This window comes from Dermacentor silvarum, chromosome 3, assembly GCF_013339745.2.
Source record: "Dermacentor silvarum isolate Dsil-2018 chromosome 3, BIME_Dsil_1.4, whole genome shotgun sequence".
NCBI classification, from domain to species: Eukaryota; Metazoa; Arthropoda; class Arachnida; order Ixodida; family Ixodidae; genus Dermacentor; species Dermacentor silvarum.
The window spans coordinates 159,105,919-159,119,455 of NC_051156.1; the positions used below are offsets into that span (position 1 = coordinate 159,105,919).

The following is a 13,537-nucleotide window of genomic DNA, read 5'->3' on the forward strand; positions in this document are numbered from 1 at the left end:
TCGGGCATACGGCGCGCGGTGAAGATTTTATCTATACGGAACCTCACGGCGACGGCGACGGCGACGCCGACGGCAGAAATCCGGTTGAAGTGTCCATATAATTGCTATCGCAATAAAATTCCTAGTCCTTCCCCTGTTGAGGAAATGGGAGTAAGCGAAGCTTGGTCGTGTGGTTCTTCGGTGTTCCTCCGAACAAATTGCACTGACGAGTACCACGCTGTGCTCGAACCACAACTGGTCACTGCAGCTGGCTCCGAAGTTCCGGCTGAGAAACTAGCGTTGAAACCTGGCCATCGCACCGGGGAAATTGGCGCTAGCTTGCCGATGCGCGCACCGCCGTTGTCGGTTTCGTGGAGGGCTAGACGACGCTGACATGTGGCCTCAGCATCGCGTTCCAGCAACTCAGGGTCGGCGGCTCTTCGCTGACGTTTGGCCTCAACAACGCGCGCCCTCAACTCGGGATCCGCGGCTCTTCGAGGACGTTTCGCCTGGGTTTCGCATGCCCTCACGCTAGCATCGGCACGTCGACGACGAGGTCTTTCCCGAGCGCGTTCATTCTGGATGGATTTTCATGAATTTTTTTCAAAAACAATATCTGTCCGTTACATAAGACATTGAATGGCTCATACCCCCGTAAACGCGGCCTCTCCATTACAACGACAGAAGTGAAATTCTATGCTGGAATGATTAGTGGCAACGCAGCCAGATGTGGAAACAGACGACGACGACGACGAACATAGGAGCAGTGGCACGAGCGCGTGCCGAGCACGAGCAAGTGCCTACCACCTGTGCATCTAAAACCCTGCTTTTAAGGGCGCGTATGATGAACCGACAGTGGCCGACAATGACAATTCTATGACAATACAAAATTGGTGTTTTATTGGATTACATGTTAATGTAATAAATACCACGAAAAAAAAAAACAACAGTGGCTGGATCGGTTGGCGTGGTGGTCTCGCAACCCTGAGGTCGGTGGTTGGAATCCGCAGCCCGATGAGCAATTTTTATTTTCGAGCGGCTTGAGAGTGAGAGTATCTTGCGGTCACGCCTACAACGGCACAGACACTTGTGAGGCAATACAAGCTTCGATTGAAAATGCGGGAGGCATTTAAAGAAATGGGTCGTTAATTTGCAGCACATTGTTTGTCACCAAATTTCCACGTAGGGAGCCACTTGCTATTAACCACTGCACTTACGGCCACTTGCTATTAACCATTCTGAATGTAAAGAGCAGTGATCTAAAGAGCACTTAAAAAATGCGAAAATATAATGAGAAATCACTTCAGCTTATCGTCCAAGGCACTAGATGGTTCCCGATCCATCTGCGCCGCATTATTTTTTTACGTCATTGTTTAGAAATGAGCTAAATCCACGTTCATGACTTATGAGGATATCCTTCTTGGCCAATTCACCACTATCGAGCGCCGTATACCCACAAAAGGGGTCGACAGCTAGATGTAGATCCTCGGGGTACACTGGCACTTACCCACTCTGGGAGATTACCCAGAGTGGTCAAGAACCGGGTAGGTTGAAATAATATAGCCAATAGAGTGCAACATTGTCGAACATAAATACCATATACTTACCTACCTCGAATCCGACAACTCTTTCGTTCCTTATCAGCATGGACTCCGCAAAAATGTTTTCACTGCGGCTAGAGTCGTTGTCATAATTAGAATAAGTTTTCTTCTTCTTTTTCTTCTTCTTCTCGGCCGATGCCCCCTAGTGGGTGGGATTAATCGCTTGAAATCAAGAACATGAGCATGTCGAGCAAGAGCAGCAACGTCTCCATCAGCCAGGAAGACCCCACCGAAGGCAGCGCGGCCGTGGCGCCGTCGGAGGAAGGCGACGGCGAAGAGGCCGGTGTCGTCGACGAGTACCTGCGCCAAGTGCTGAGCCTGGATCCCGATGCGATGGAGCAGCTGTCCGCCCTCGACCAGGAGGGAACCCGAGCGCCCGCCAACAGCGCCACCAGCGTCGGGGCAGGGACGCCCGACACTCGTGCAGGTTCGGTCGAAGCGCTGCGTTCCAGCCTCGATTCCAACACCGCGTGGGCCAAGGACCGGTCACAGCAGGCGATGGCGGAAGGTCAGAGCCCCTGCACAGCCTTCTCTTCACTCTTACCTCCTTATTCTGAAATGCATCTTAAGTTGAAGCCCATGTTTGACTTGATTTAGATTACGCCTGCCATGAACGCGCCGGAGGAAAAGCAATGAGTCTCCTGGGCACGTCCACGCCAGGCGTCACTTAGATCAAGTCAAGCTTAAAGTCCCTAGTTTTTTTTAGGGACTTTAGTCAAGCATGGACCTAAGATGCATGTCTGATTGCGGGGGTTAATCTAGTTCCACGTGTTCAAATGAGCTGTTGAATCCTATTTGAAAGAATCGTGTAGATCACACGCACTGTGGGAATCGGTGTATATGCGAAGCTTAAATTTCGTGAACAAGCGAGGCGAATTACGACAGTAAACGCGCTGCAGTTTTTATCGACGAACGCGTCCCTCCGCCACCATGGTGGACCTAGCTTGCAGAGAAAACGGAACGTTTATTCGGCATAAAACGGTGTTCAGTCACAAGACACGGCGTGTTTGACATTGCAGATATCCAAAACGATAGAGACGTTTGCAGAAAGATGGAGGCATGAATTGGTTAACAGCGGTAGACCAAGAAATGTCGCTGAGACAACGCTTTGACAAGTGGACTGTCTTCGCCAGGGAAGCAACAAGGGCAGCTGGTGGTTAGCAGCTATGAACCAAGTCTCAGCACGTGGCCTCGAAGATCGCGCTCGCACTGTACGTGCGGGAATTCGGAGGCCATGCACACTGCCTCGGAAATACTTTAGCGCAGTGCAGGCTGCGGTGGCCTATAGTGTTTGTCAAGGAGTTGTTTCCAACGGTGCTTCAATGCGTTCCCCCCTGCTTCGCAGAGGAGGAGGAACGCATTCAGGCACCCTACCGCGCGTGCCGCCAATCTTGAAAGTAATTTGCAGCTTCGTTATGCAATCGGCTGGATGACAATTTTCCCTTTCATGCACTGTAAAAATCACTTGGCTTCAAAAACTCATATTTTTTGTAGCGTTAGCTATACTGGCCTAGCCAAGCCCGTTTCGCGCGGCACATCAAGAGCCGTGCTGCGCATGCGCAAGGATCAGTGATGTCACACGGCTTGCGCACCGGAGCCACCGGAGCCGGCACCTCTCGCGCACTCCGCCACCGCCGCGCGCGACTCACCGCCGCCGGTCTGCGCATTCCAGGGGAGTGACGTCGTAGCCGTGGTAGACGCACTGGCGCCGGCGCGCGCTCGCTGTGCAGTCGCCGTCTGACACTGCGCTGGAGCCGCTGCGCTTCTGACTGGCGTTTGCCAGTGTGGTATAGCCATGGAGAAGGAGAGCGCAAATGCTGCTTTCAAGCTAATCCTTGACAATATAGACAACCAGGAAAGCTAAGAATAATCAGCTGAACCTTTGCTAACGCTACGTATATCCTGGCATAGCCGAGCTAAGCCACTGCAACTTTTTTTTCTGAGCTTATCGTGGCACATCCTCTCGTATTTCAAGCGTAAAATTTTTCACGGAGGCTGGTCTACGTATATCTGCACGATCTTAAACTACGCTTTATAATCGGTGCGAAATCTTTCTGCAGCTGTGCTTTAATGTGTGATAGCGTGATTGACCTGAGCAACAACAAAGTTCGCTTGCAGGCCAATCTCTCGTGCGCGCAGGTTTTATGATTCAGCCATTTATAGGCCCAGGTCGGGTCCATCTTCCCTACAGACCGGGCAAAATGGGCACTGATTGGGCTTAAGTTCGGCTTGGACTGAATCAACATTAAAGGAACGTAGCACAATTTCGTAAAATAGAAGCTGTAATAATAGAAATAACAAAGGGGTATACGTAAGAAGTACTTTACGAGATAAGTCGGACATAGTTACACAACGCAACTGATACTACAGTAGTTCGTTATAAAAATAGGCTTTTGTAGTCACGTCCATTGCTGATAAACAACTTACCAATCATAAAAATAAGGTAGCAGATAATGTAACAATAATTTCCGACACGTACATGATGCGAGCATGGGCTATTAAGCTAAAACAGCAGGTTTCGTTGGTTTCCTTGTAACTTTGAAGCTTTGAAGCCTTCGCAGCCTTTCAATGACAGAGAGCCATGTTTCCCCGCAGTGGACCGCAAGGCCACCGACGGCAGCTTTTCGGAGGCGGCAACCAACGAGTGACGGCGCTTCATTCCTGGCGTTGTGCTACGATCGATGACCCCAGTTAGAAACACATCGGCCGCTGACATAGAAGCCTACCACAGCCGTCTCACTCGCTCGCCTATTAACACGAAGTTGTGCGTTTGTCTCGCTTTGACCTTGAAAGCATGGCTTCTGTTTCATCTTTCAGTGTTGAGATCCGTACCAGTGCGAACGTGGCGTTAGCTTTTCTCATAACTTTCTGCTCGACACCTTCTCCAAGTCAACTTTCGCTAGTCAACGTTGGGGACTATATTCCACGCTGCAACGCCAAAATCTTGCACGCGTTCATGGCGTCTACAGTGTCTTGTTCGCAAAAATAAATATTGTGCTTTCAAAAGTGGAGACTTGTAACTATACCTGACGACAGCTTTCTGTGGCAGCACAGCCAAGGTAGCCACCATAGCCAAGGCTACGCGCATGCACTCACACGTGCGGAGCTTCTGCTCTTGTATTAATACGCCATGTAGTGCTGGCGCTTTGCTGGCCATAGCTATGTGCTGGCGGTATACCGGAGCAGGAAAACCAGACGTGGACACGGAAAGCCAGAAAACTAGAAACAGCAAGAAACGGTAATTCGTTTTATAAGTAATCTTCTTTTTTGTTTGTTATGAAATCAATATTGAGCAAAAAAATAATAAGGAATGAGTGGCATGCTTTTATTTTATGGTACGCAGCTTCCAGTTGCTTACATTCGCGGACTACTTGCATATGAGCAGTAAAAAAAAAAAAAAAGTGTGCTTCGGCTCCATAGCTTTCGCTGCGCTGCCACAGAAAGTTGTCGCCGGGAATAGAGACCGCATTTTCAGGCACTAAAAATGTGCTGTTAGGCAGCTAAAACAGGAACCTAAAGGGAACAAATAATTTGCCGCCGAGATTTTGAATCAAAATAAAAGCGGGGGCCATGAAGTTGGTAAGCACAACGCGGTTTATGGAACAAGATCGAAAGAAAATATTATGAGTTTAACAATGGTCTCATAGCCTACCGCTAATTTTTTCCCGCGTGCTTCTGTTTGTACCTCGCAGCGCATTTCTCCGTGTCATTGTTCACTGACTGATCCAACGGAACGTTATCAATTATTTTGGAAGCATTTCATATGCTTCACATGGCGCCTTCAGGGAGGGTTGCGTAAAGTTGATAACTGAAATTTACGCTGCAATTTATAGCCAGAAAACACCAGCAGCATCTAATCTATAATTTGCAGCACACGGTCCGAATTCCCGCACATTGCCCGAATAATTATATCAAAATTATTTTTACAGCACAATTGTAATTGTTTCTTGACATTACGTTATCTCGCTGTCTTCGAGATCCGGCGTGAACAAGATGTACACGGTTACTGGGCCTCATTTAATCACCGGAGGTCCATCGCCCGGTCATAGGCATGGCAAGCGCTCGATTGTTCCTCGTGCAACCGCGAACACAAACTTCTCGACACGTGCGCCGATAGGGCACGACAAACCTACCAAGGAGGTTACAAAAAGTTTTTTTTAACCTCCTTGGAACCTCCGAAGCCACAAAAGAAACGCGCAGGAGCCACGAAATGCTGTAGAAAGAAGGCCCGAGAATATACCTCCACCATTTCCACTCGACCGTTCTCCCGTTTCCGCCGAACGGTCTACCCTCTTACTTTTGGGCGACGCGACGCGAGCTACGTCTTTTGTGGCGTCTCGCACGACTCGGGGCCATAAGCTCACGTCACAGTCACGCACGTTCTTGGGAAGCATTCCAGGAACTCCAAGTAAGCGCCAAGTATAAAGCGCGTTCGAAAATCCCAGGACGCCGAAACACTTCTTATGAGTTGTGAACGCAAAAGCATTTAACGTCCAATTGAACGGCTATGAGCGGTCCCTCCAATTTTGCGCGGCAAGTAATGTACCATAGCGGTACGTGCTGTAAGAGCCAGCAAGCAGCAGCAGCCTGTGGGGCCAACGCCGCATGCCACCGACGCCCTATGCGATGAGACCGAGGAAGCAGCAGCGGCCACCAAGGCCATGCAGGCGCGCGCTGATGATGATAAGTGGTTCTTGAGGGAAAGGGAAAGGTTGGCGCTATCTTCTGCAGCCCTTGAGGGAGCACGGCTCAGCGCCAGCGCGCGCTGCAACCAAGTCCAGAGGGGATGAGAGAAAGAGAGAGAGAGATGTGGAACGCGCGCCGGCTTCCGAGGGTTTGGCGCTGAGCCGTGCTCCCTCAAGGTTGGCAGAAGATAGCGCCAACCCTTCCTTTTCTCATACATAACCACTTCTCGCTCCGAGAGCGAGGGTGACATGGTGCATGGCGATAACCTCTCCTCTCATGAGAGGAGAGGTTTCGCCATGCACCATGTCACCATGGTAACACCTGCTGCGTCCTTAGCGCGCCAGGTGTTACGTGCACGTAACACCTGGCGCGCTAAGGACGCAGCAGGTGTTACCGTTTCACCCGCTCTGCTGCGTTGAGGCGCGCTCGTGGCGTGATGTCGCAGCCAATGGGAATTTAGGCGACGTTTCGCTGCTACAGACGCCGGCCTTTTCGCTCAATGGGCCATTTGATGCTCTCGCATCAATAAGCAAATGGGGTTTGTTCAAAGCCACGAAGAACGTCTACGAACCGTTACACGTGTTTTGAAAGTATAGCCTTCGTCGTAAGCGAAAACTCGACTTTACCACACCTCACGAGTGCCTTGCAGCATTGCCGAAGGCACGAGGCGTACACAGACGATATCCTTGCGCAGCGGTATATATAGTTCCGGGTGTAACTGGCAGATTATTGGCTACACTAGATATTTTTATTTTTGCTCGCTATATGATATACGGTTCAGCGATACGTGACATGGTATGACCTTTGAGTATGCACGTCGTATGCCGAGAATTACTGTGGCAGTTACCGCCGGTGACCGTAATAGCCACCCTAACCGTGATCACCTATAACAACATGGCAGCGCCCACACAGCGTCGACCACCCGCTTCGATCCGAATTCGCACTTTTTACTGGCACTCCGGCCCTTCGGCAAGAAAGAAGTGATAAAGTCAGACATCGCTAAGTCTCATCTCAAGCTCAGGTCAAAGCATTAGCAATGTTTTGTCGTAATTATTGACATCGCTTGTTTGTTTTTGCGCTGCCAAGACAGACACGGCGCCGAGCCGTAAAACTGGTTTGATCCATAGTTAGCAGATGGCGCCACACCATTAGCACTGGTTATGCGTTGACGATGCGGAACGCCATAATATAAAGGCCTAATTGTTCACGGCATCATTAATTTATTACCCTGTTCTAGCATGGTACGTGACGACGGTAGCGACAGACAGACAGACAGACAGACAGACAGACAGACAGACAGACAGACAGACAGACAGACAGACAGACAGAGAGACGGACGGACGGACGGACGGACGGACGGACGGACGGACGGACGGACGGACGGACGGACGGACGGACGGACGGACGGACGGACGGACGGACGGACGGACGACGGACGGACGGACGGACGGACGGACGGACGGACGGACGGACGGACGGACGGACGGACGGACGGACGGACGGACGGACGGACGGACGGACGGACGGACGGACGGACGGACAGACAGACAGACAGACAGACAGACAGACAGACAGACAGACAGACAGACAGACAGACAGACAGACAGACAGACAGACAGACAGACAGACAGACAGACAGACAGACAGACAGACAGACAGACAGACAGACAGACAGACAGACAGACAGACAGACAGACAGACAGACAGACAGACAGACAGACAGACAGACAGACAGACAGACAGACAGACAGACAGACAGACAGACAGACAGACAGACAGACAGACAGACAGACAGACAGACAGACAGACAGACAGACAGACAGACAGACAGACAGACAGACAGACAGACAGAGAGAACTTTTATTCATCTCCTGAGGAACTGCGTTGGGACGCCCCTTTTAAGGGAAGTCGGTGGGCTGTAGCAGTCGCGGGCCGCTCCCACACAGGGCCCTCTGGACAGCCCGAAGTTGAACCGAGAGGTCGCCGCTTTTAAGGGCTTCCTCCCAGTCCTCTTCGTTGATGAACTCTGTGTCGCGTAACGCAGGACATTGCCAGAGCATATGGGCTAATGAGCAATACGCCTCTCCACAGTCCGGACATTGCGGTTCGATGTTGGGCGAGAAGTGACTAAACCGGCCCCTCGAAGGGAAAGACCCCGTATGGAGCATACTCAAGGCCGACGATTGCGGTCGAGTGAGTCTAGGGTGAGGAAGTGGAAAAGCCCTCCGAGAAAGATTATAATGCGTCAAGATCTCGTGGAAAGTTAGGAGCGAGTCCCTGCACCTCCCAGCGTCCCCGCCTTCGAATCCACCGGGACCGCCGCGGTGAGCGAAACCTCGCGCACGGTCATGGGCAAATTCATTGGCGTTGGGAACATTGGGATGTACGTTGGCCCCCATGTGGGCCGGGAACCATTTTATGGTGTGAAACCCGGCTGCCCCCTCACGGCCGAGGATGGCTGCTGCCTCCCGCGAGATCGAGCCCGAGGCGAAAGCCCTAGCTGCGGACCGCGAGTCTGAATATATATTTTGGACGCGATGGGTCCTTCATTGCGATAGCGATGGCCACTTGCTCAGCCACCGTTGCCGAAGCATTTATAACCGAGGCAGAACATAGGAGTTTGCCAGTATGGTCGACCGAAACCACTGCGAAGCAATTGGAACGACAAAGGCTGCGAGATCCCGACTATCTGCAATCGATTTCAATAAAGAACAGGTCCGAGCTATGCGGCGCCCTACATTGTATTGCGGGTGGACATTTCTTGGAAGTGGAGCTACAGTAAACGTGCCTCTGATTGAGGACGGTAGAGTGAATTTACGCTCGTCAGTCTCCGTAAGACCGCAGCCTATGGATTCCAGTATGCGCCTATACCAGCCCGCGAGGACGATAGACGCACGATCTGAGCCATCTGTTGGGCCTCGATCACCTCCGAGAGGGAGTTATGCATGCCTAATTGTATGAGCTTCTCGGTGCTGGTGGTGATAGGCAAGCCTAGAACTCGCTTTATACTTTTGCGCATTAGTGCGTCGATTTTTGCTTCTTTCCTTTTGGACCAGTGCAGCGCCGAAGCGACGTAATTAATGTGGCTCATGATAAACGCATGGTAGCTAGAGACGAAGAAGATTGCTCTCGCTCAGCCCTCCCTTGCGGTTCGAGACCCTGAGTATGAGCCTAAGCATGTTCTCTGTCTTGGAGGTGATGCGGGCTATAGTCTGTGAGTTTTCCCCCTTGGACTCCAGTAGGACGGTAGCGAGCAAACGCCAAGTATCGACGCCGAAGAGACGCTGTGCCGCAGGTGAAAATTTATGAGAGTGTTCGGCCTTACTACTTGCTAAGGAGGCTGCAAAATAAACGCAGGGAAAGCGTACAGGTGAAGTGAAACCCCGCTGTCGCATGCATGCAAACGAAACTTATGGTTATGGCGTAAAAAAATTTGTTTGCGTCAATCCACCAACCATGGAGCATGTGCCAACAGTATGGCAAGCAGACGCTGAGGAGACGACGCAGCGCGGATGAGCACACCTCGAGGGCCATTCGGCTTTCCTATTGGTTAAGAATTCGTGTAGCTTCCACATCGCTGCAAGGAACTACTGAGATAGAATACTGTATTCATGTTCTGTATATTGTTTGGAACCTAAACTCTATTATGCCTAATTAACCACCTAAATTGTGCCTAAATAGCCATTGGGAAACCACGGCGAGTGGAGCGGAAACGTCTGCTCACACGAAAAGATAAAAGCTTGGTCAAGGCTGCTTATCAGCAAGAAAATTTCAAGAAAAAATTACCATATGTGACTTGTGCTCGGAGGCGTCGAACAGGCCAAGAAGATAGTGGCTAAATTGGCAATTTTCCCTTCCATCGCACTCTTCGGGGCGCAATAGCCCACCTTTATGAAGGATCGGAAAACAGAGATATTATTTTTAGGCTGTATAAGCACGGGATCTAATCCCCCTTGAAAAATCTACTCGGCGCCAGAGCACACTCGATGCCCTCTGGGCACACGGTCTCTGCCCTCAATCAGCAGTGCACCAACAAGGTGGAAAACAAAGAAGTAGAAAAGCCTGATAATGATGATAGTGACCGAGTTGGGGTCAAAGGCGCTAGTTACCTGCTCGGCGTAGCGCCCTTGTGCACCTGTCACTGGAAAGCTCAGGCACGGCCACCTTTGTCAGGCGTCATCCTGGCACTGAGGGTATAGTGCCTAGAATATACTTACTAGTGTGCCGACCGCGGGCTTTCCGGTGGCACGGAGAATGATGCCTTCCGCCGGCGGCCACCAGACGGCGATAGCCGTACGGACCGTGCTATCATAGAGAAAGAAATTCAACTGAATTCCTTTCTCTATGGTGCTATGCCGAGCGGCGTCTCTAGCCAACGCGCGCGTGTGCGACAGACGCCAATGGGCTGTCCCAGCCCGTTTTGTTCTGCGGAACGTTGGTTGAGGTGCAAAGCGTAATCGAAAGAATATGATTTCGTTGCACTTACAAACGATCGTATGCACAGTTATCATTATAACGCTAACGACACGGGATGTTTCTGTGAAAAATACCAATAAATAAATACGTGGTTTCCGAAGAAGTGTAACTTTTTTCCCCAGTAAACTATTATATGCGAGACATGTCCACAAATGCTAAATTCACACCAAGTTGTACCCAATTACCATAAATTAAATTAATTACCATAAATGACGGTAATTAAACGGGGCACATTTTCACGGGCGATACACCGTCGACTAATTTTGAACGAGCGCTCAATGTAGCAATTATTAAAGTGTTTCTCACAAGCGACAGCCGCCAGAGTTAGCCTTCGATCTGCCCTCTTATATTCTTCTCCCACTCGGCAAAACGTTCTGGCCAGTCAGCAGGCGCGCTGAATAATGAGACTTGCTCGTTGTTTGAGCGGTATGCAGTTGTACAACATGGGACAAAACAGGTGCTGTGTTTACGCCTCGTTTTCTGCGACGACATCTCGGTTGCGTCCGTGAACAGACACAAGTGCGAACCACGCGCACAGAAAAGAAACCCAGCAATGACCTGCGGAGGCACCACATGCTACTTGCTCGAAAGCTACAACGCGCCGCAACCGACTGCGCTTACGAACGCGCATCCGAAGTGCACCCGAAGCGCAAGCGACGCGTGATGCGCCGCTCGGTTAGCACGGTCCCAAACAGTGTCGCCGTCTGGGGGCCTCCGGCGGAAGGCATCACCGGCGGTGCCAGCGTCTCCCATTGGAAACGCCCGGCGGTTGGCACACTAGTAAGTATATTCTAGGCACTATACTGAGGGAAGGAGAGCGGCGCCCCGTTTCCACTTCCCTCAACGCCACTCTTTCTCTCTCAATCCCTAAAATATGCCTCAAATCACGGTGGTGCATGCCTCAAACCATTCATTGTAGTGGCACGAGCCCAATTCATCACCCGAAACACTCATCATCATCATTATTCGTTCCGTGCGTCGCCACGTCTGTCAACACATTTCGGTCTTCGGTCTCTAATCGCACCAAGTGTACTCGCCAAGTGATCGCCTTTCCACGCAATTCTCAAAAGCGCAGGTGAGTTTTCCTTTGTTTCTTCTAGTTCTCATATACTACATTCATTTTACGCATTCGCGAACTGATGGCTTGTGTCTTTCTCGCCTTGCGCGCGCATCAGAGACATTACATGGTGGTGTTCCACAGTCGTTATCACAGTACGAGATGTCCGTTATTTAGTTCGTATCTGTAAAATTCAAGTCAGGCACTGGCTCATGCGCACTCGTATGACGTGCCTACATAGGCGTGTTTCGGAGTAAAGGGGCGGGGGTTCAAAGAAAAACACCATGCGGGCGCGGTGCTTGAGACAAGAGTGCCTCGATGCATAGAATTTCCTACAATAATTACTAGAGGGGACTATCGTCGAGCGGGCGAGTGACACAACAGTTAACTCTCCGGGTGGGCAAGTCCCCAACAGCGTTTATTGAACGCTTATATAGCGTTATATAGCTACATCCTGCCTTCTGTTAAATTAGAACAACAAAACAGAGGGACTCTTGCTCCGGCACAAAACGTTCATAGGTCTAGCCTTCTCGGCCTGCGGATCTTTCGCCGAACCTAGAGACGCGTGGCATAGAAGTAGAACCACGTGGTGCATCGGCAGTGGAGGTGCTTTCCCGAGGCGATGTGGTTTCCTGGTCTTGGGCTGCTTGATCAGCTCCAGGCGTTGCTGGGGACATGGCGGTCTGCGCCGCCGCGGGAGTTCCAGGTGTACTGGTAGTGTCTTCCACAGGACGTCCCGTCGTTGGTACCAGGTGCATCCGATTGCGCCGGAGTACACCCGTCGGAGTCTCCACCGCGTAGGAGCGAGGGCGTTGAGCTGGCCCCATGACGAACGCGGGGGAGTTGACGTTCCGTACCCAGACCTGCTCGCTGGCCTGAAGAGGCCGCAGTTCATGAGCCGCGTGTCTTCTGTTGAAGTCGGATGCTTGGCACCTCCGGTTATCTTGGTCACGCCGAGGGGACCGACGGTGGCCAGGTAGGCTCCAGCTGGTGCGACGCCTTTGGTACCCGGGCATGTAGGCGCCTGCCCATGAGCAGCTGAGCAGGGCTCACTCCGATTACCCCAGGGGTGTCCCGGTATGCCAGAAGCGCAAGGTATAGATCATCTGCCTTCAGCAGCAGGTCCTTGACCGTCCTCACCATCCGTTCCACCTCCCCGTTCGACTGTGGAAAATGGAGGCTGCTAGTGATGTGGCCGAAACCGTAGGAATCGGCGAAGGCGGCGAACTCTCAGCTAACTGAGGACCGTTATCGCTGCGCACCAGTCTCGGAATCCCGTGGCGCGCGAGGACGCTCTTGATGACGTTGATGACAGCAGGTGCTGACGTCGAGCGCAGGCGGATGACCTCCGGGAAGCGTGACCAGTAATCCACGAGAAGGCCGTAGTCCTGGCCGTTCAAATAAAAAATATCTACGCCCACCTCTTCCCAGGGCCGGGTTGGAGTGGTTGATGGCAGCATAGGTTCCGAGCACTGCACCCTGGTTTCGGCACATGTGGGCCAGTTAGACACCAGTGTGTCTATCTGGTTGTTGATGCCCGGCCACCAGACTGATTCCCGAGCCAGAGCTTTGCACCGGTTGATGCCTTGATGCCCATCATGAAGGAGCTCGAGCGTGCGGCTCTGAAGGGCGGACGGCACGACGATGCGGGACCCCTTCAGAAGCAGTCCCTCACAAACGATGACGTCCCCCCGGTGTTGCCAGTACCTCTTCATGTAGAGAGGCAAGTGGGACTGCC

At 51.6% G+C, this 13,537-nt stretch overlaps 2 protein-coding genes across 2 annotated transcripts; one reads left to right on the forward strand and one right to left on the reverse strand.

Moving 5' to 3' along the window:
• Positions 1 to 1,763: 1,763 nt before the first annotated feature.
• Positions 1,764 to 4,549, forward strand: LOC119444082 (uncharacterized). Its single transcript, XM_037708579.2, has 2 exons — positions 1,764 to 2,088; positions 4,176 to 4,549. The coding sequence occupies exons 1-2, from the start codon at positions 1,764 to 1,766 to the stop codon at positions 4,226 to 4,228; spliced, it is 378 nt and encodes a 125-aa protein (XP_037564507.2). The 3' UTR covers positions 4,229 to 4,549.
• Positions 4,550 to 12,747: 8,198 nt separating this feature from the next.
• LOC119444947 (uncharacterized protein K02A2.6-like) lies at positions 12,748 to 13,514 on the reverse strand. The gene is made up of 2 exons (XM_037709285.1): positions 13,062 to 13,514; positions 12,748 to 12,963 (listed from the first exon to the last, which is right to left on the reverse strand). The coding sequence occupies exons 1-2, from the start codon at positions 13,512 to 13,514 to the stop codon at positions 12,748 to 12,750; spliced, it is 669 nt and encodes a 222-aa protein (XP_037565213.1).
• Positions 13,515 to 13,537: the final 23 nt, after the last annotated feature.

Coding starts and splice junctions, on each gene's coding strand:
- LOC119444082 (XM_037708579.2), top strand. CDS start 1,764: ATGTCGAGCAAGAGCAGCAACGTCTCCATCAGCCAGGAAGACCCCACC. Junction 2,089..4,175: donor ACAGCAGGCGATGGCGGAAG/GTCAGAGCCCCT, acceptor GTTTCCCCGCAG/TGGACCGCAAGGCCACCGAC.
- LOC119444947 (XM_037709285.1), bottom strand. CDS start 13,514: ATGAAGAGGTACTGGCAACACCGGGGGGACGTCATCGTTTGTGAGGGA. Junction 12,964..13,061: donor GCCACGGGATTCCGAGACTG/GTGCGCAGCGAT, acceptor CATTTTCCACAG/TCGAACGGGGAGGTGGAACG.